At 54.4% G+C, this 19967-nt stretch overlaps 2 protein-coding genes across 7 annotated transcripts in view; one reads left to right on the top strand and one right to left on the bottom strand.

Annotated features, from left to right (window-relative positions):
• Positions 1–15720, top strand: part of NUMA1 (nuclear mitotic apparatus protein 1) — an 81056-nt gene extending 65336 nt beyond the window's left edge. For 4 of the 6 annotated variants that reach the window (XM_037068672.1, XM_037068674.1, XM_037068673.1 and 1 more), the window contains exons 9-26: positions 181–338; positions 602–719; positions 811–928; positions 1293–1433; positions 2400–2522; positions 2687–6082; positions 6524–6565; positions 8046–8114; positions 9311–9421; positions 9515–9733; positions 9845–10002; positions 11129–11375; positions 12503–12731; positions 13361–13497; positions 13846–14052; positions 14264–14380; positions 14451–14672; positions 15012–15720. In XM_037068672.1, coding sequence (XP_036924567.1) covers positions 181–338; positions 602–719; positions 811–928; positions 1293–1433; positions 2400–2522; positions 2687–6082; positions 6524–6565; positions 8046–8114; positions 9311–9421; positions 9515–9733; positions 9845–10002; positions 11129–11375; positions 12503–12731; positions 13361–13497; positions 13846–14052; positions 14264–14380; positions 14451–14672; positions 15012–15023 — 5824 coding nt within the window. In that variant the 3' untranslated portion in view covers positions 15024–15720. The remainder of the gene's footprint in view (positions 1–180; positions 339–601; positions 720–810; positions 929–1292; positions 1434–2399; positions 2523–2686; positions 6083–6523; positions 6566–8045; positions 8115–9310; positions 9422–9514; positions 9734–9844; positions 10003–11128; positions 11376–12502; positions 12732–13360; positions 13498–13845; positions 14053–14263; positions 14381–14450; positions 14673–15011) is intronic. The other 2 variants (XM_037068675.1, XM_037068676.1) reach the window with 2 other exon arrangements.
• Positions 15721–16101: 381 nt separating this feature from the next.
• Positions 16102–19935, bottom strand: IL18BP (interleukin 18 binding protein). The gene is made up of 5 exons (XM_037068681.1): positions 19819–19935; positions 19303–19509; positions 18584–18707; positions 18357–18504; positions 16102–18110 (listed from the first exon to the last, which is right to left on the bottom strand). Exons 1-5 carry the CDS (start codon positions 19844–19846, stop codon positions 18039–18041), a joined length of 579 nt encoding a protein of 192 aa, XP_036924576.1. The 5' UTR covers positions 19847–19935; the 3' UTR covers positions 16102–18038.
• Between the last annotated feature and the right edge of the window lie 32 nt (positions 19936–19967).

The raw sequence follows: 19967 nt of genomic DNA on the forward strand, positions 1-19967 counted from the left end.
AAGGGTTTTTTCAAGGTCATGTCATGGGACATGAGTCAGCACTGTGGACATAACCCGTGCATTGGGCCTCCCAGCCAGCGCTCACATCCACAGCACACTGCTGCCCCATTCCTGCCTGTTTCTGGTCACTTCAGGCCTCGTATCTCAGGCTCATGGCATCTGAGCCATCTCTTTCCTCAGCTTCCTCTCAGGTTCTCCAGCCTCCCCCATGGGAGACATCCTGCAGACGCCACAATTCCAGATGAGACGGCTGAAGAAGCAGCTTGCAGATGAGAGAAATAATAGAGATGAGCTGGAGCTAGAGCTGGCTGAAAACCGCAAGCTCCTCACTGAGAGGGGTGGGTGCCTAGCACGTCGCAGATACGTATACGTAGGCAGCGTCTGGGGTTTCTGTCCGGGGAACCCATGGCTTGTCTGAGGAATGGCCCCTCTGCCTCCTTGTGTTGTCCCCTCTGCTGGCCCTCGGCCTGTCAGGCTGACCTAGATGTTGGTTATGTCCTTGCCTCCATCGCCCTTTTCCCATAGATGGCTTCCTCCTTGCTCTCCCTCCTCCCCTTAGTTCTGCGCTGACTCTCCTCTCCTCTCCCCTTCCCTGCGCCAGATGCACAGATAGCCATGATGCAGCAGCGCATTGACCGCCTGGCTCTGCTGAGCGAGAAGCAGGCGGCCAGTCCGCTGGAGCCCAGGGAGCTTGAGGAGCTCCGTGGCAAGAATGAGAGGTAGAGTTCTCTTCACCTACCTTCCCAGCCCCTGCTCCACTCTGTACCCATGGGGGATACACTCTTTTATCACTGCTCCCTCGTCTCATAGCCTCACTGTGCGGCTTCATGAAACGCTGAAGCAGTGCCAGGACCTGAAGACAGAGAAGAGCCAGATGGATCGCAAAATTAACCAACTTTCTGAGGAGAATGGAGACCTTTCCTTTAAGGTGCCTGTTGGGGGGGGGTGGACTTGTCCCCTACCTAGAGGCCCCTTAGGATTGAGTGTTTCTGGACAGTTCCCCAAGAGAGGTTGAGAAGTACGCCCTGGCACCTGTCCTATGCTCTTATCTCTCCAGAGACCTGCATACTTTGCCCCTTTCCTTGTCCCATAACTGGCTGCTGCCAGGGACTGGGTTATGGCTTTAAATTTTGACTTGCAGTCCTGAGTTAGGGATGTGACTCCATGTGATTGGTGTGAGGACAGTGGAAAGGACCTTCAGAGGCATCAGCTCTTGGAATTCAGGGAGCAAATGGCAGAGGCGGTGCCAGTTTTGACCCTGGGTGACGGGGCTCTCCGTCTGTCTGTCTCAGCTGCGTGAGTTTGCCAGTCACCTACAGCAGCTACAGGGTGCCCTCAACGACCTGACAGAGGAGCACAGCAGGGCCACTCAGGAGTGGGTGGAGAAGCAGGCCCATCTTGAGAAGGAGTTCAGCACAGCCCTGCAGGACAAGGTAACCCTCTGCTTTGGGGCTGTTAGGGCCACCATCTTGATCACATGTTCAAAGTTAAATTCTGTTTGCTACTCTCTTCTTTTGGGCCTTTGGGAATTAAGCTGGCTTCTGTTCAAGGTTTAATAGTGTGCTATAATGGAAAAGTTGTGGGCTTGTCAGTCCAATACACCTTTGAATCCTGTCTCTGCTATTTACAAGGTGTGGATCTTGGACAAGTTACTTGATCTCCTTCTCTCTAAGCATCCTTTCCTGAAAATGGGAAAAAGAACGAGTAGCTGCCTCATCAACCATTGTAAGATAATAATACATAGAAAGCACTTAACACATGGTGTGGTGCAAAGTAAGCTGTCAGTGAATTAGTTGCTGTTACTGCTGTTACTAGGAACTCCACTCTGCCACTTATTACCCATATAGCTCTGGGGCAAGGCACTTAACATCTGAGCTTCAGATTCTTGCTCTCTAAAAGAGGGACAGTAGCTACCTCTTGGATCTGTTGTGTGGATTAGAAATTCAGGGAGGCACCCAACACAGTGCCTGGCCTGCTGTAGGTGCTTAGCAGGTAGCGAGGGGAAGTAGGGGTGTGGGAGGGGTCCGTGCTGTGGCTGCTGCTGTTGATTCCAGAGACTCAGGGTGTTTTTAAGGTGGGTGGGTGTTAGGATCAGCTGGAAACCAAGATTACTCTGAGGAAGGGTATACAGTAAGGAAATTTGAAGTACACTCTATGGCCTTGGAGAAGAAAACAGCAGGTCACATGACTTGATTTAGCCCTGGAACTAGAGCTAGAAAGTCAGGCCCCTCATGGTCCCAGCTCCATGATTTCTGAGAGGTTTTTCTAGGCGAGGGCAAAAGGAGATCTTGGTTACAAGGTGGTAGGCTCCTTTGTTATGATGATGTTCACAAGAGCTTGTGGGGTCATTGGGTGCCTGTTCTACCTCTCTTCACATGGGTCTCTTGTTTTACTGCCAGAAATGCCTTGAAGAGAAGAATGAAATCCTTCAGGGAAAACTTTCACAGCGGGAAGAACATCTGGCCCGTCTGCAGGAGAACCCACTCCAGGAGAAGGGCGAGGTGCTGGGTGATGTCTTGCAGGTAGGAGTGCGCAAGGGCAGCCATGAGACCTGTGTGCTGCGCACTGGGGTTGGTGTGGGCTCGTGTTCAGTATGTTAAGGTTCCAGGCAACCCTCGGTTCCCAGAGGGGCCATGGTGCCTGAGGAGTCATGCTGATTCCAGTTTGTCTCTGTCTTTCTCACCAGCTGGAAACCCTGAAGCAAGAGGCAGCCACTCTTGCTGCAGACAACACCCAACTCCAAGCCAGGGTGGAGGCTCTGGAGACTGAGCAGGGCCAGCAGGAAGCCAAGCTGCTTGCGGAGCGGGGCCACTTTGAAGAAGAAAAGCAGCAGCTGGCCAGCCTGATTGCGGAGCTGCAGAGCTCCCTGTCCAATGTCAGCCAGGCCAAGGAAGAGCTGGAGCAGGCCTCCCAGGCTCAGGAGGCCCAGTTGTCAGCCAAGGTGGCCACGCTGACCTCTGAGCTCACCACCCTCAATGCCACTCTCCAGCAACAGAATCAAGACCTAGCAGGCCTAAAACAGCAGGCCAAAAAGGAACAGGCCCAGCTCACACAGACCATCCAACAGCAAGAACAGGCCTCCCAGGACCTCTGCCACCAGGTGGAACAGCTCAGCACCACCCTGAAGCAGAAGGAGCAGCAGTTAGAGGAGACTGCCAAGGAGCTGGAGGCCACCAGGCGAGACCATGCTCAGCAACTGGCCACTGCTGCTGAGGAGCGGGAGGCCTCCTTAAGGGAGAGGGATTCAGCCCTCCAGCAAGTAGAGGCATTGGAGAAGGAGAAGGCTGCCAAGCTAGAGGTCCTGCAACAGCAACTTCAGGCTGCTAATGAAGCCCGGGACAGTGCCCAGACCTCAGTGACGCAGGCCCAACGGGAGAAAGCAGAGCTGAGCCAGAAGGTGGAGGAACTCCACGCCTGCATTGAGGCAGCCCGCCAGGAGGAGTGTGAGACCCAGGCCCAGGTAGCAGAGCTAAAGGCCCAGCTGAAGTCTGAGCAGCGAAAAGCAACTGAGAGAGAAAAGGTTGCCCAGGAGAAGAACCAGCTCCAGGAGCAGGCCCAGGCCCTTGAGGAGTCCTTGAAGATTGCCAAGGGCAGCCTTGAAGAGGAGAAGCGCAGGGCTGCGGACGCCCTGAAAGAGCAGCAGCGTTGTATCTCCAAGCTAGAGGCAGAGACCCGAAGCCTGGTGGAGCAGCATAAGCAGGAACGGAAGGAGCTAGAAGAAGAGAAGGCTGGGCGCAAAGGGCTGGAGGCTCGATTACAGCAGCTTGGAGAGGCCCATCAGGCTGAGATGGAAGCCCTGCGGCGGGAGTTGGCAGAGGCTGTAGCCTCCAAACGTGAGGCTGAGAGTGAGTGTGGGCAGCTTGTGAAGGAGGTGGCCACCTGGCGTAAGCGGTACGAGGATAGCCAGCAAGAGGAGGCCCAGTATGGTGCCGTGTTCCAGGAACAGCTGATGACCCTGAAGGAAGAATGTGAGAAGGCCCGCCAGGAGCTGAAGGAGGCAAAGGAGAAGGTGGCAGGGATAGAAGCCCACAGCGAACTCCAGATGGGCCGGCAGCAGAGTGAACTAGCCCAGCTCCATGCCAGCCTGGCCAGAGCCCACCAGCAGGTCCAGGAGAAGGAGGTCAGGGCCCAGAAACTTGCAGATGACCTCTCCACTCTGCAGGAGAAGATGGCTGCCACCAGCAAGGAGGTGGCCCGCCTGGAGGCTTTGGTGCGCAAGGCAGGTGAACAGCAGGAAACAACCTCTTGTGAGCTGCTCAAGGAGCCCCCAAGGGCAGGAGACAGAGAATCAGAGTGGCTGGAAGAGCAGGAGGGACGTCAGTTCTGCAGCACACAGGCTGCACTGCAGGCCATGGAGCGTGAGGCAGAGCAAATGGTCAGTGAGCTGGAGAGGCTGCGGGCTGCGCTGATGGAGAGCCAGGGACAGCAGCAGGAGGAGCGTGGGAAACAGGAGCGGGAGGTGGCCCGGCTGACCCAGGAGCGGGGCCGAGCCCAAGCCGACCTTGTACTGGAGAAGGCTGCCAAGGCAGAGCTTGAGATGCGGCTGCAGAATGCCCTCAATGAGCAGCGTGTGGAGTTTGCTACCCTGCAAGAGGCACTGGCCCATGCCTTGAGGGAAAAGGAAGGGAAGGACCAGGAGCTGGCCAAGCTTCGTGGGCAGGAGGAAGCCCAGAGAGTGGAGCTGGGGAAGCTTCACCAAACTGTGGAGCAACTGAAGAAACAGCTGGCCAAGGAGGAGGAGCACCAGCAGTCTCTAGGGACAGCTGGTGGGGAAGACACTTCTGGGTCAGGAGCCCAGTCTGAGGCTTCTGGAAAGACCAAGCGAAGAGGCCCTGACCTGGAGGCTCTGCAGGCAGAGGTGAGCAAGCTGGAGCAGCAGTGCCATGAGCATCAGGAGAAGGCTTCCAGGCTGGAGCGCAGCTTAGAGTCTGAGCGTACCTCCCAGCTGGAGCGAGCTGCTGCTCTGGAGACTTTGCGGGGCCAGTTAGAGGAGAAGGTCCAGGAGCTGGGGCGCAGTAAGGACACTTTAGCCTCAGCACAAAGGGAGCTGGCCACCCTCCGCAACAAGGCCCAAGACCACACCAAGGCTGAAGATGAGTGGAAGGCTCAGGTGGCCCGGGGCCAGCAGGAGGCTGAGAGGAAAAACAGCCTCATCAGCAGCTTGGAGGAGGAGGTGTCTATCCTGAACCGCCAGGTCCTGGAGAAGGAGGGTGAGAGCAAGGAGTTGAAGCGGCTTGTTGTAGCTGAGTCAGAAAAGAGTCAGAAGCTGGAGGAAAGGCTGCGTCTGCTCCAGGCAGAGACAGCCAGCAACAGTGCCAGAGCCGCTGAACGCAGCTCTGCTCTTCGGGAGGAGGTCCAGACTCTTCGGGAGGAGGCAGAGAAACAACGGGTGGCCTCAGAGAACCTTCGCCAGGAGCTGGCCTCACAGGCAGAGCGAGCAGAGGAACTGGGCCAGGAATTAAAGGCATGGCAGGAGAAATTCTTCCAGAAGGAGCAAGCCCTCTCTGCCCTGCAGCTCGAACACACCAGCACACAGGCCCTGGTGAGTGAGCTGCTGCCCGCCAAGCACCTGTGCCAGCAGCTGCAGGCTGAGCAGGCAGCTGCTGAGAAACGCCATCGTGAGGAGCTGGAGCAAAGCAAGCAGGCAGCTGGTGGGCTGCGGGCAGAGCTGATGCGGGCCCAGCGGGAGCTTGGGGAACTGATGCCCCTACGACAGAAGGTGGCAGAGCAAGAGCGAGCAGCCCAGCAGCTGCGGGCAGAGAAGGCCAGCTATGCAGAGCAGCTGAGCATGCTGAAGGAAGCTCATGGCCTGCTGGCTGAGGAGAACAGGGGGCTGGGCGAGAGGGCCAGTCTTGGCCGGCAGTTTCTGGAAGTGGAGCTGGACCAGGCTCGGGAGAAGTATGAACAGGAGCTGGCAGCTGTGCGTACTGATGCTGAGGCCCGTCTGAGTGAGATGCAGCGGGAAGCACAGAGCACTGCCCGGGAGCTGGAGGTGATGACTGCCAAGTATGAGGGTGCCAAGGTCAAGGTTTTGGAGGAAAGACAGCGGTTCCAGGAAGAGAGGCAGAAACTCACTGCTCAGGTAAGGCATCTGCTCAATGACACTTCAAAGACTGGACCTGAGGTGGGGGACGTTTCCTCTGCATCCCAAGGGCTTAAGCTCCCACATTATCGCAGTGTCTTGTCTCTGCTCACTCACTGTGCAGCAGAGGAGGAGAGGTGGCTGGCAGAGTTCAAGTCTGTTACCCCATGTTGTCCTACAAAAGTATCGGTAGCCTTCTCCCTCCCTGAAGACTGTCCCTGGAGAGTCAAACCGAAGCCCATTCTGGAGGCACATCTGCAGTAGAGGCCCCAAGAGCCACAGGGGACTAGAATGAGCCAAACCGTCATTTAAAAAATTATTAGAAGTCTGGTTCCTTGGGGGGAGGGGAGTGTCAGACTCTCAATGGGGTCAGTGTTGCAGCAGGACCGGTGCATCCGCAGTGCCCATCTCACTGTCTCCATTGCTCCTCCCCATGCACAGGTGGAACAGCTAGAGGTATTTCAGAGAGAGCAAACTAAGCAGGTAATGCCTGGGGTTCTTGCTAAATGCTGGCTGCTTAAGTGGTGACCAGTCTCGGTGCATGACCCCGGCTGCAGCTTGCCTCCGCCAGCTCCCGTTGTGAACTGTTTGTGAAGGGGGCAGGGTCAAGCCATGGAATCCAAGGCCCAGGCTGCCCAGGCGTGCAGTGTGCTGGGCCCTCTCTCAGGCCTCATCCCACCTGTCCCAGGTCGGCCTCTCCACCTTTCTGTACTTTGTCAGGGATGAGGGGTAGGGTAGGTTTCATTTTTCCCGTATCTGAAACAAGCAGACAGTTCTTGGGATTCCCAAATCTCGAAGTTCTCTTCCATGTTTGGGTCCTTAGTGAAGAGGAAGATGAGCAGAATGACCATGGGCCTTGTGCAGCACAGCACTTTTCTTTCCCACAGAAGCCACCATGAAGGTGATGAGCAAGGACGCCTTCACTGGTTAGGGAGGGTTGTGAGCTCAGGTTGTCTGCCTTATCCCCGAGCATGAACTAAAGATGTCCAGGGACCAGAAGGCCCAAGGTTGAGAGGAGCAGGAGGGGCCTCTGCCAGACAGAGGGCGTCAGGGGCTGCTCTCACAAGGGTCTCTCTGGGCTGCCCTAGATGTCAAGGCTATCGAGCTAGTATTTAGTTGGAGCACCCTTTCTCTGTCATCTGTCCTGTGCAGTCACCTCAGGCCTGTGACTGTGACTGCAGTCACAGAGGAATTGAGCCTTCCCCTCCTCTCATCACCTTCTAGGAGCCCAGGGTAACAAGCCGAATACAAACAGTTAGCAATGGAGCCTGGGCCTCTTGCCTTTGCTGATGATGCTTAAGCTCCTGAAATCTGGAGGAGCCAGGGGCGCTTGTGGCTGATGCTTCCTCTCATCCCTCCCTCCCCTTACTCTCCCTGTCTGTGGGAGGGGGGTGGGCTTGGACATGTGCTGCCCCTGCTTTGTCTCCCAGCAGTCTCATCTCCACACTAACCACACTGCTAGCACCAGCCCTAACAGCCTGTGGGTATTGGGAAGAAGGCTGGTCATCTGTGGGCTTTTGCTTTGGTAGTTTTTGTGGGGAGGGATGGCTTTTGGATGAGTGTGTCTGCTAAAGTCACAGGCAAGGTCCCCTGTTCCTGTTTCTAACCCAGAAAGGTTGGGGCTTGGAATGGCAGTAGCCACAGTAGGGTGGTGGTGAGGCATCAGCTCCCCAGAGTTGATTCTCTTGAATCCTGGGCAGCTACAGACCTCTGTCCCTACAGACCAGGGGTGGAGGTGAGCCTGGGCAGGTGGCTCTGGCGGCCCCTGTGTGTGGGTTTGCCTCACTCAGGTCCTGCCAACCAGCCTGGGCAGCAGGCTCTTCCCTAACTGGAGGCTAGAGGAAGGGCCTGAGTTTCTTTTTCTAAAAATTTTGGGAACTGGTCTGGGAATACCCCATAATTTGCCTGGACATCCAGGGGAAGGCCTCTTGAGACTTCCCTTCTCCGTCCTCTGCTTCACTAGGTGGAAGAGATGAGTAAGAAGCTAGCTGACCATGACCAAGCCAGCAAGGTGCAGCAGCAGAAGCTGAAGGTGGGACAGAGGCGGGTGGGAAGGTGCTCTAAGTCCTTGGGCTGCGGTGGGTGTGGAGGCACAGGAGCATCCCCGGGGGCCTGGCTGCCTCAGGAGACCTGCCTGTGGCTCATTTGTGTGTCTTCTTGGAACTCTGGAAGGAAGAGTTCTATCCCTCAGAACTTTGCTGTGAATTACAGTAGCCACTAATTATGTGTGGTTATTTAGATTAATGAAAATTTCAGTTTCTCCATCCCACCAGCTACATTTACTCTGCTCAGTAACTACCTGTGGCTCGTGCCATGCTGGACGGGGCGCACACGGAACACCGCCACCATTGCAGGAGGTGCTGCTGGGTAGTGCGTGCTCAACATTGTCACCTTCGATTTAATGTTTGCTTTTTTGCAGCCTAGGCTTCACAGCTTTTAGCTAGGAGCAAAGGAGTTGGCACCAGTGGCCCTAGGATCACTAGAGCCCTGGTGGGTCGCAGGAGTTGGTGGGAGCTGAGGGCTGTGATTCCTCAGCTCCCTGCCAAGTAGTCCCTCCACACTCTGTCTTGATTGTGATAAGCAGGTGGTGTTATACTCCGTTTAGGGGCCTTCCTGGTCCCGAAAGGAGATGTAGGTGAGGTAAGGCCAGGTGATCCTGTCCAGTATCAACACAAACTAAACACTTGCTGGCATTGTAACTAGACTGAGAATCAGACACAGGCCTTGTTTCCAAGGAGTCTGGTGTGGAGAAGGGACAGTGCCAGCACCAGAAATCCGCCCACGCAGGCTTGGGCGTCAGGTGCACCAAGGGTCAGACCTTACTTTGCTATTTAGTCTCTATGACCCTGGCCAATTTGCTCAAATCTCTTGAGCTCAATTTTTTTAAACTCTGAAATGGAGATAAAGTTACTTCCCAGAGTCACTCTGAGGAGAAATGAATTCCCATATCCTGAGAGCTCATATTTCGAGCACCTGGCCCCGTACTCTGCACCCAGGGGGAGAGAGAATGGGACGGTTTGTGCTTGATCTCGAAGGAGATAAGGCTGTCAGAACCACCAGAAACAGCCTGAGTTGAAGTTAGGGGAGGGGGAGTGGTAAGAAAAGGATTTTTTTTGTTTCCTGAGAGAAAATGCCATAGAGCCCAAGGGGCCAGGGCAAGTCAGTGGGTTTGGGTGGAGCAGCCAGACTGGTCACCCAGATCAGCCCTCCACATCACATGCTTTCCAGGCCCAGGGAGGGGAGAGCCAGCAGGAGGCCCAGCGCCTCCAGGCCCAGTTGAATGAGCTGCAGGCCCAGTTAAGCCAGAAGGAACAGGCAGCCGAGCACTACAAGCTGCAGGTGAGGAGCCCAGTCCTGGCCCATTCTGCCCTCCCCCTCTGCTGTCCCCCACCCTCCACCCTTATCCCCCACCCATCCTAACTGTCCACACAGATGGAGAAAGCTAAGACACATTATGATGCCAAGAAACAGCAGAACCAAGAATTGCAGGAGCAGCTGCGGGGCCTGGAGCAGCTGCAGAAGGAAAACAAGGACCTGAGGGCCGAAGCTGAGCGGCTGGGCCGTGAGCTACAGCAGGCTGGGTTGAAGACCAAGGAGACCGAACAGACCTGCCGCCACCTTACTGCCCAGGTGCGCAGTCTGGAGGCACAGGTAAGTATCTGGCTGGACAGACTCCCTTAACCCTGTCATAATAGATCCCTGTGCCCTCCTCTCCTAAGCCACCCCTGCCTTAGGCTTCTCTTCACTCTCCCTGCTTCCCAGGTTGCCCATGCTGACCAGCAGCTTCGAGACCTGGGCAAGTTTCAGGTGGCAACTGATGCCTTAAAGAGCCGGGAGCCCCAGGCTAAGCCTCAGCTGGACTTGAGTACTGACAGCCTGGACCTGAGCTGTGAGGAGGGGACCCCACTCACTATCACCAGGTCAGGAGGCGCTCTTCTTCCCGCGGTCCGTTGTCCATTGAGAGGCTACTGTTTATCAGGCTCTATCCTGGGCACTGGGGCTGTGACAAATAAGATGTGGTGCCTTCGCCTTCTGGAAGCTGATTCCCAGAACAAAAAGATTTCATTGAGGCTGTCACTCTTGAGTCTTGAAAGAAGTGATAGGAATGTGTGCCCAGTGGACAGAAGAGAGCAGTGAGAGCCAAGGCCAAGAAAGAGCCTCGTCGGGCTGGGAAGTAAAGTTGGGAGAGCCAGCTGGACTCCCCACTGATGGAAGCTGGTGCTTTGAGGGACCTCGGAAGGGTTGGAAATTGAGTACGTGAGCAGATTTGCATGTTAGCTTAGCTTTATAATCAATGCAGAAGCTGAGACTGGAAACATATTTTTATTTAACATTTGTACGTATCAGACACTGTTACAGGCACTTGGAAAAAAACAGTAATTCACTTCACAGATGAAACAGGCACGAAGGGCAGTCAGTTGATCAAGGACCCACAGTGGCAGAGCTGGGCTTCAAGATGGGCACCTGGCTCAAGTCCTTGTTTCTGTCACCACGCTGGTGCTTCTCTCAGATGTCGCTGTCAGTCTAGGTGAGAGGAGATGAGGCAGACCAGGGAAAGCCAGGAGAGCAGAGACAAGTGTGGTTAGACTTGCCAGTTGGTTCGATAGGGGAGGGAGGAGGTAGAATGGTGCCCATGTTCATAGCTGGGCAGCCTCCGGAGTGAAGGCTGCCTCCCTTAGCTGAGACACGAGAGGAACACACAGATGGGCTTAGTTGGGGACATTCCTTGTGGTGCAGCTGTGGGTGCCCAGAGAGGTGTCTGAGACAGTGGGTACATAGGTCTGAAGAGCAGGGTCTGGGTTACCGCAGAGGGCTGGGAGTCGCCGGGATTGAAAAGTTCAAAGGGCCTGTGGGAGTGGATGGGCTCACCAAAGATGGAAAGCCCAGGTCAAGGGCTCTCGTTGGTACCTCTGAAAAGTCAGAACATGGGGTGCTTGACCAGGTCTGTTTATAATAAATGGAAGAACTGGTCACTTTGGGGCAGAGGGATGAACAAAATACTTTTTGGCCCCAAGAATGGCACCTCAGCAGGTTTCTGTCCTGTAGCAAGCTGCCTCGTACCCAGCCAGATGGCAACAGCATCCCTGGAGAGCCAGCTTCACCCATCACCCAGCGCCTGCCCCCCAAAGTAGAGTCCCTGGAAAGTCTCTACTTTACCCCCATCCCTGCTCGGGGTCAGCCACCTCTGGAGAGCAGCTTGGACTCCCTGGGAGACAGCTTCCTGGACTCGGGACGGAAGACCCGCTCTGCTCGTCGTCGTACTACGCAAATCATCAACATCACCATGACCAAGGTCAGGCTCCTGGGAGTGGGGCTGCAGGACAGTAATGCTCCTGTCTGCTCAAGGGCACCTTGCCATGGGGTCCTCAAAATAGCCCTAAGAGGCAGGCAGGGCTGACCAGTCCATGTCTTACAGAAGGGAAAGCTGAGATTCTAAGAAGGATCTTAGGCCTCTTCTGTAGAAAAGGGCAGGGCTGTAATTGGGTGCCTGTCTAGTGACTCAAAGGCTGGTGTCCTCTCCATGTGTAGCTCTGACCCTGCACAAGCTGAAGGGAGAGAATATGGAGAAGTTGTAGCTTACCTGGGGCCTCCTGGCACAACCCCGGGGTAGCTGAGATGGGTCGTGAGTGCCAGTGGGCTGCCTGCCAGCCTAGGGGGCTCCAGCCCTTGTTTCCATGTTCTGAGGAGATTGGGAAGGGAAGGAGGGGTGCCTTTGGTGTAGAGGGAGCACTTGTGTGTGTAGGTGTCCTCTGCTACCATGAAGTTGGAGCAGCTCAAGGGGTGTCCAACCTTTTGGCGTCTCTGGGCCACACATTAAGTACATTGTGACACACACACACACTCACTCACTCTCTCTCTCTCTCATGTTTTACATACATTTATAATTGTTTTGGTTGCATTTAGTCATCCTGGGCCGTGAATTGGACCCCTGCCTGAGATGGTTAGGACCCTGGCAAGCTTGAGATGGGGGACACCGGAGCTATGGGATGAGCCTGACTAGCTCAGCAGAGAGACCATGGGTTCCAGCCCTGGCCCTCCCACTTCTTAGCTGTTTGATTCTTGGGCCAGTCATTTAATTTCTTTGATTCTTGGGCCATTTAATTTCTTTGCCATCTCTCTTCTAAAATAGTCTGATACATTCTGCCTCCCCCGCCTCCTTGCTCAAAGCCCTGTTACTAGACTCAGTGGAAAAGTGGGTAGAAAAGAGTCTCGATACCCTGAGCACCCAGAGTGCACCTTAGCACTCTGGTAGCCCTCTTCCTGCAGATGTCTAAGAACCCGTGCAGAGCAGTGTGGAAACTCGCAGAGCCGTGCTGTAGGATCCGAGGGCTTCAGGAAGGGGGAACAGCGGGAGGCTTCTTTAAAAAGTGTCACGGTGCCCACTCCACCCCACCACAACAGATCCATCCTTTCTTCCAGAAGTCAGATGTGGAAGAGCCAGACAGCGCCAACTCATCCTTCTACAGCACACAGTCTGCCCCTGCTTCCCAGGCAGGCCCGAGAGCCACCTCCTCCACCCAGTCTCTAGCCCGCCTGGGCTCTCCCGATGATGGCAACTCAGCTCTGCTCAGCCTGCCTGGCTACCGGCCCACCACTCGCAGCTCTGCTCGCCGTTCCCAGGCCCGGGTGTCCAGTGGGGTCCCTCCAGGTGAGGGGACTGTTCCCTAACCCTACCTAAATGTTGACTGGGAGCACACTGTGGCACAGCAAAAGGACAAGCATTTAAAAACCTAAGGCTAGGTTCCTGGCTGCCTTCCTGCAGTCTCAGGGCCTTGGCTGTCCAGCAAGGGTGAATTGGAAATGCTCGCACAACAGGCCCAGGGGTCTCAGCATAATAGTGGGGCTCAGAGGCCGTCCAGAGTCCTTCATGCCTTTCTCAGGTAGTGAGGGGCTGCCAGAGGACCAAACTGGCCAGTTTGTATCATTAGATTCTTCTGGGAGTCTCTTGCTTTTTACGACCCCCCTGGGTATCAATTCCTGGCCCTCTAGTATAGATTCTCTTGGTATCATAGCACCTATATATGACCCTTTTTGACCTCTCCGGGGAGACGGCAGTGAGGCCTGCTCCTGCAGCTCTGAGAGGAGCAGGACTCTGGGCTACTGGGCTTGAGGTTCACCGAGTAGGTGGGCAGAGTGGTAGCAGCAAAGGCTGGTGAGGTATAGGAGACTTGTGCGCACACACACACACACACACCCACCACCCACCCACCCACCCGCCCACCCACCCGCCTTCCTGGCCTTCTAGCCCGTTGCTTCAGCTTCTCCTGCTCTCCCCAGGAAGGAACAGTTTCTACATGGGCACCTGCCAGGATGAGCCTGAGCAGCTGGATGACTGGAACCGCATTGCAGAGCTGCAGCAACGCAACCGAGTCTGCCCCCCACACCTGAAGACCTGCTATCCCCTGGAGTCCAGGGTGAGCTCTCAGGTCACCTGCATAGGACCTGGCTGGACTGGTTCACCTTTTGCTCTCCACATTCCTTCCCAGTGTCACTTGCTGACTAGCCTAATTTAATAGTGCCCTGGGTCTCTGGCCTCCTGAGGAAGGCGAGTAGATGCTTCTAGTGGACCAGCTGGTAGGGAAGGAGCTCGGGTGGTCACTGTGGGTGGGCAGGAGCTTGGAGCAGTCTGTTCCGGACTGTTTCTCTGTGGCCGTTGTGCAGGGACAACGGGGAGGGAGGCCTTTTGTGACAGGAAGGCTCCAGCTGTTCCACATGCCAGGCCAGTGAAGAGTGTGGGGCAGTCCTGCTGCACCTCCAGACAGCTGGGGTCCACTGACCACCTCCACCCCCTGCAGCCTTCCCTGAGCCTGGCTACCATCACAGACGAGGAGATGAAAACCGGTGACCCCCAGGAGACCCTGCGCCGAGCCAGCATGCAGCCAACCCAGATAGCTGAGGGCACTGGCATCACCACCCGGCAACGCAAACGGGTCTCCTTAGAACCCCACCAGGGCCCTGGTACCCCTGAGGTAGGCGACATTGGCTCCTGTGTTTTATTCTGACAGTCTGCCTGGTCAGGTTCAGCTCAGCAGATTTGAAAGTGGAGGCTTCTGGCTTGGGGGTGGAGGAGACGTGTTGCTGGTTGGACAAGTTGACTTCCAAGGTCCACTTGGCTGAGACACCTGGCTTGGGATGTGAAGTCCTCTGACTGATTCTGCCTAATTGGCCTCTTCTCCATAGACTAAGAAGCCCACCAGCTGTTTCCCACGCCCCATGACTCCCCGAGACCGACATGAAGGGCGAAAACAGAGCACTACGGAGCCCCAGAAGAAAGCAGTTCCAACTGCTGTCAAACAGGTTAGTTGGGGGCTGAAGGGAGACACTGGAAAGGCAGCAGTGAGCCCCATCTGACAGCCCCTCCCCACAGGATGACCGCCGCCAGTCCATGGCCTTCAACATCCTCAACACGCCCAAGAAGCTTGGGAACAGCCTCCTGCGGAGGGGGGCCTCAAAGAAAGCCCTGTCTAAGGCCTCCCCCAACACCCGCAGTGGGACCCGTCGCTCTCCTCGCATTGCCACCACCACAGCCAGCGCTGCCACTGCTGCCGCCGTTGCTGCCGCCACTGCCACTCCTCGGGCCAAGGGCAAGGTGGAGACAGTGACAGGGAAGGGGGAGGGTTCACCTCAGGAAGCCCAGGGGAAGCATGGGGCAGCCCCAGGGCAGGGCCAAGCTAGGCCAGTGGAGGTTGGGTGCTAAGCAGGTGCTCCTGATCTTGGTTAGCTGCTTATTGTTAGAGAGATGGACAAATCAGTTCCTAGTAAAAAAAAATCTGAGCTGCCTGGACACATCCAGCAACTGGTAACCTGAAGGTAGATCTGTCCATGGCCATACCATGGAAGGGATCCTAGTCAGGGGGCTCTGGGAGCAGCTGGTGCAGCTGATACCACAAGTCTCATCCAGCCAACTGACTGTGTTTCTCTTTTCCAGGCAAAGCACTAAAGGACCAGTACCAGTGAGCGGCCCACCTATGTCCCTGATGCTGCCCTTGCCTGGTCCTTCTACTGTCCCTCAGTGCCTTCTCTCAGCTTCCAGGCCAACAGTGGCCAAACCCCTAGAGACAGTGATGCCTGGTGTACCTTGGCCTGGTATCTGGACCTTTACCAGAGCCTTCACTAGGTGAACAGATGGGTCTTCAGAGTTGGCCTGGAGTCTGGACAGTCTGGGTCCTCTCCCTGCCTTGCCTCCTGATGTTTTCGCAAAGCAAAGTCACTTCTCTATCACAAGATTTGAGGATGGCTTTCAGCGGCTGGGTCTTTGGTCTCAGCCAGTCCCCCTCAGCCTCTGGATCTAGAAGGGACCATTGGAGAAGCAGGCCTTGGTTCCTGCTATTCCTGGTGGCTAGGTAGGCTTAACAGGGGGCCTTGCTCGTAAAGCCCAGGACTAGGCATTGACCTGGTGGGAACACTCCACCCCCAGGTGCTCCCATCCAACCCAAGGGCACAGTTGCCCAGAGGACATTCTCTTCCAGGACAGCTGGGGTGGGTGGGGGGTAGCCCTCAGCAGCAGCAGCTCATCCCCACCTTCCCTAGACTTGTGCTGAGGTGGGATCTGGATGGATGGGAAGATTTTTAAGGGCCAGGGATGGATCTTTTCTAAATGTTATTACTTGTAAATAAAGTCTATTTTTCTCCCTTGACTGTTGAGCCGCCTGATCTGTGCTGGAAAGGAGAAATCTGGGTTCTTTAGAGCTTACCTTTGTTCCCGCTCTGCCTTCTGAAACCTGCCTTCTTTCAAGTCCCTTCTGGCCTTTCTAGGGCCAGAGGATTTTCGCACACTCCATTGCTGACCTCTGCTCATGGCGTGTTATGGGCTGCTCTTTTCTGAGGGCATGTGTCCCTTGAATATGGTTTTGTCTTTAGCTCCTTCCCATAGTCACTCCTAGAACAGGCCAAGTTCTGTGAATGGGAAAATTGGCCTAAATTTTCTAAGATGCCAGCATGCCTCCATGGAAAAATCATTTATGAATGCTCCTGTGGGCCTTGCGGGATATGACAAAGGTACAGTTGTGGGCCAGAAGCAGCCTCTGCCCGTATCCCTGGACAGTTTATTAGAGGGAAAAATACTGGCGTAGCTTAGAGAGATTGTAGGTTTGGTTCCAGATCACTGTGATACGTGAGCATCACAATAAAGCGAGTTACACAATTTTGGGGGGGTTGCAGGTATATAAAAATTATGTTTACATTATACTGTAGTCTGTTAAAGTGTGCAATAGCATTTCTAAGAAACAATGTACATTAATTAAAAAGTGCTATCTACCATCTGAGCTTTCAGTGGTTTTGCTGGTGGAAGGTCTTGCCTTGATTTTGGCTGCTGACAGATACAGGTGGTGGTTGCTGAAGGTCGATCGGGATGGATGGCTGCGACAAGTTCTTAAAATGAGAAAATGAGGTCTGCGGCATTGACTGACCGACTCTTCCCCAGATGACTTCTCTAGTGCGCAGTGCTGTTTGACAGCCTTCTACCCACAATAGAACATATTTCAAAACTGGAGTCAATCCTCTCAAACCCTGATGAATCCTTTCCAGAAAATTTTTAATTTACTTTGCCCAGATCCATCAGAGGAATCACTACGGCAAAAACTTGAAAGTTGAAATTAGTCACTGATCCATGGGTTGCAAAATAGGTGTGTTAACAAGCATGAAAACATTAATTTCATACATCTCCAATAGAGCACTTGGGTGACCAGGTGGTTGTCAATGAGCAGTAATATTTTGAAAGGAATATTTCTTGTCTGAGCAGTAGGTTCCAACAATGGGCTGAAAATAGATGTGCTGTCATGCAGGCTTCCATGTTCCATTTGCAGAGAACAGAGCACAGGCAGAATTATTTAGCATAATTCTTAAGGGATTTAGGATTAACAGTAAATGAACACACTTCAACTCAAGCCAGCAGCTGCATTAGACCCTTTGATGCCAGGCACTGACTTCTCATCCCCAGCTCTGAAAGTCCTGGATGGCATCTTTCAAAGGAATACTGTTTCAACTACACTGAAATTCTGTTTAGTGGCTAGTTTGCTGCAGCTTCTGTATCAGCACTTGCTGCTTCACCTTGTGCTTTTATGTTAGGGAGGCAGCTTTCCTTGCTAGTTTCCGACTATCCATTTGCAGCTTCCTCAACTCCCTCAGCCTTCACAGAATTGAGGAGCATTATGGCCTTACTCTGGATTAAAGGAATGTTGTAGGCTGGTTTCATCCATCCAGACCATTAAAACTTTCCATATCAGCAATAAGGCTCTTTTCTTTCGTACTACTAATGTGTTCACTGGAGTAGAATTTTTAATTTCCTTTAAGAACTTTTCCTTTGCATTTACAACTTGGCTGTTGGTGCAAGAGGCCAAGCTTGTAGCCTATCTCAGCTTTCAACATGCCTTCCTCACTAAGCTGAATCATTTCTAGCTTTTGGTTTAAAGTGAGAGACAAGCGACTCTTCCTTTCACTAGACCACTTACAGGCCATTGTAGGGTTAATGACTGGCCTGATTTCAACGTTGTACGTATGTCTGGGGGAATAGGGAGGCCCAAGGACGGGGTGGGATGGGGAACAACCAGTCAGTAGAGCAGTCAGAAAACACATTTATCAATTAAGTTCACTTCGATACTGTGGTTTATGGCACCTAAAAACAATTTCAATAGCAACATCGAAGATCATGGATCACAGATCATCATAACAAACATAACAATGATGAAAAAGTTTGAAATATTGCAAGAATTACCAAAATGTGACATGACGTGAGCAAATGCTGTTGGAAAAATGGTGCTAATAGACTTCAACACAGGAAGGTTTTTACAAACCTTCAATCTGCAAAAAGTGCAATACCCAGGAAGCACAGTAAAACGAGGTGTGCCTATACAAGTATAACATATAACAGTAAGTTGCTGCAGGATGTGGCCTGAGCTGAGACAGCCTAGACCTAAATGATGAGGTGGCATTTCAACCAGGCGTTAGAGTTCACCTGTCAGGATGGGGAGGCAGAGGGGCCCCTCTGGAGGGCTTCTTCAGTAGGGGGCACAGCTCTCCTCAGCCCAGCCTGGGGAAAGTGAAGGCAGACAAGGATAGAGTCAAGGGGGAAGGGCTATTTCTTGCCACGTTCCTCTAGGCCATGCTGCCTCTGCTGGAGTCCAAAGTTCTAGCAGTTTCTACCTCAGGCTTGGGGACTTGGGGGACTGTTTGTCATTAGCTAGAGACTGCTGTGGGTGGAGCCCACCCACCCTTTCCTCCCCACACTGGAGCAGAGCTCCTCCTATCCCTGGAAACCTTTCCTCAGTTTTCTCACCAGGAGATGGCCCAGGATGACGTGACGCTGCACAGTGTGCTCAGGATCAGTAAACACACACGAGAAGTTGGTGCTGCGCAAGGCGGGGCTCAGCTCCTCCAGCACCAAGGCCTTCCACAGCTGGGTCCTCGTGCCCCTGTGCTCCCAGCTGGAGTGGAGAAGAAAGGCCATGAGAGGTCTGCAAGAGGCTGCCTCCCTCCTGCTGGCCTCGCCACCACACCCCTCACCTGGTGCTGCCCTCCCGCAGCCGGCCTGGGAGATGCTCAATGAAGGAACCATTGCCCAGCCAGTAAAGGATGCTGAAGTGGTGGAAGCAGCTGTAGGCGGTACAGGACAAAGTCAGCGTTCCATCTAGGGACACAAGCTGCCGTCAGCCCTTCTGTAGAGCAGACCCTCCCCCTGCCATCCTGTGGCCTGCCCACCCTGCCCAGCTCTGCAGTCCCCACAATCCAGGGACCTACAGTGCTGTCTGCACACCTCCCAGGTGGCCGAGTTTGCTAAAGAGGAGGGACAGTTGTCTACAACGGAGGCCCAGGGCTGAGCAAGAGGAGTTTGGGAATGGGTCCTTGGTTCAGGTGATGACCTTTTCCAGTGTCCAGCCTCACTAACTCTGGGAGCCCCAGCCAAGGAGGCAGCTCCACTAGGCCACTTCTTCCCTGAGGTGGCCAGAAGGCAAGTGGGCTGGGAGAAGAGGGGCTGGGCCTTGCAGCACACTGCGGTCTAGACTCTGGGCATCTTCTGACCTTTCCTTATGACTGAATTCTGTCCCATTTGACATAGACCATCTTGGGAGCTGGGTGTGTGCCCACACTCATGATGCTGGGTGGGAGAGGGGGAATGCTAAGAGCAGGGGGTATGCTTGGGGGTCAACCCCTTGGACCTTCTGTGCCCACAGCCCACCCTCCTACCATTGCGCTCTCCTGGGATCTTTAGAACTGTTCCTTACTTAGTGAGACTTCCACTTCTGGCCAGGTCACCTCCAATGCTGAGCAGCGCTTAGCTGTTGTGAGAGTTGGGGGTTGGGAGGAAGAAGGGTCTTTTGTGATCCCAGCTGAGGCTGTGGCAGCTGTGATGGCCTGAGGTACAGGCGTGGTTCTGGCCACATGGGAGATGATGTGGGCACACAGGAGCAGGACCCACAAAGGCCTGGTGTCTGAGGAAAAGACAGTCACTGATCAGCAGCTGTAGGGACTGCTTGGGAATGCTCAGCACCCAGGCTCCGATCTTGACTGGAGAGGGGGTTGCTGCCTAGACACAGCCCTGGCCAAGAGACTCCTGGGCTCGTCCAGGGAACTGGAGGGGCAGAAGGACCCTCAGCTCTTTCCTCCTGTCCCTTTTTGAAGGGAGCACAGGGACGGCTTGGGGCAACCACACTGCTCCACTGTTCTCAGAACCCTTCCCTCTCCCCCGTCCCCTCCCCTCCCCTCCCACTCACTCCCCCAAACACAGCCCCAGGGCCCACCTGGTGTCCAGTTCCATCTCGGGGACATGATGCATGTGTCAGGAGCTGCCGTGCCTGGCTCTATATATGTATGTGATGAACTTCCTCCTCTTTGGGGACAGGCGGGGGTGGAGAATGATAAATAACAACTTTCCCACATCTTCTCAAGT

This window comes from Sturnira hondurensis, unplaced genomic scaffold, assembly GCF_014824575.4.
Source record: "Sturnira hondurensis isolate 20B ecotype Veracruz unplaced genomic scaffold, ASM1482457v3 Scaffold0017746, whole genome shotgun sequence".
Taxonomy (NCBI): domain Eukaryota; kingdom Metazoa; phylum Chordata; class Mammalia; order Chiroptera; family Phyllostomidae; genus Sturnira; species Sturnira hondurensis.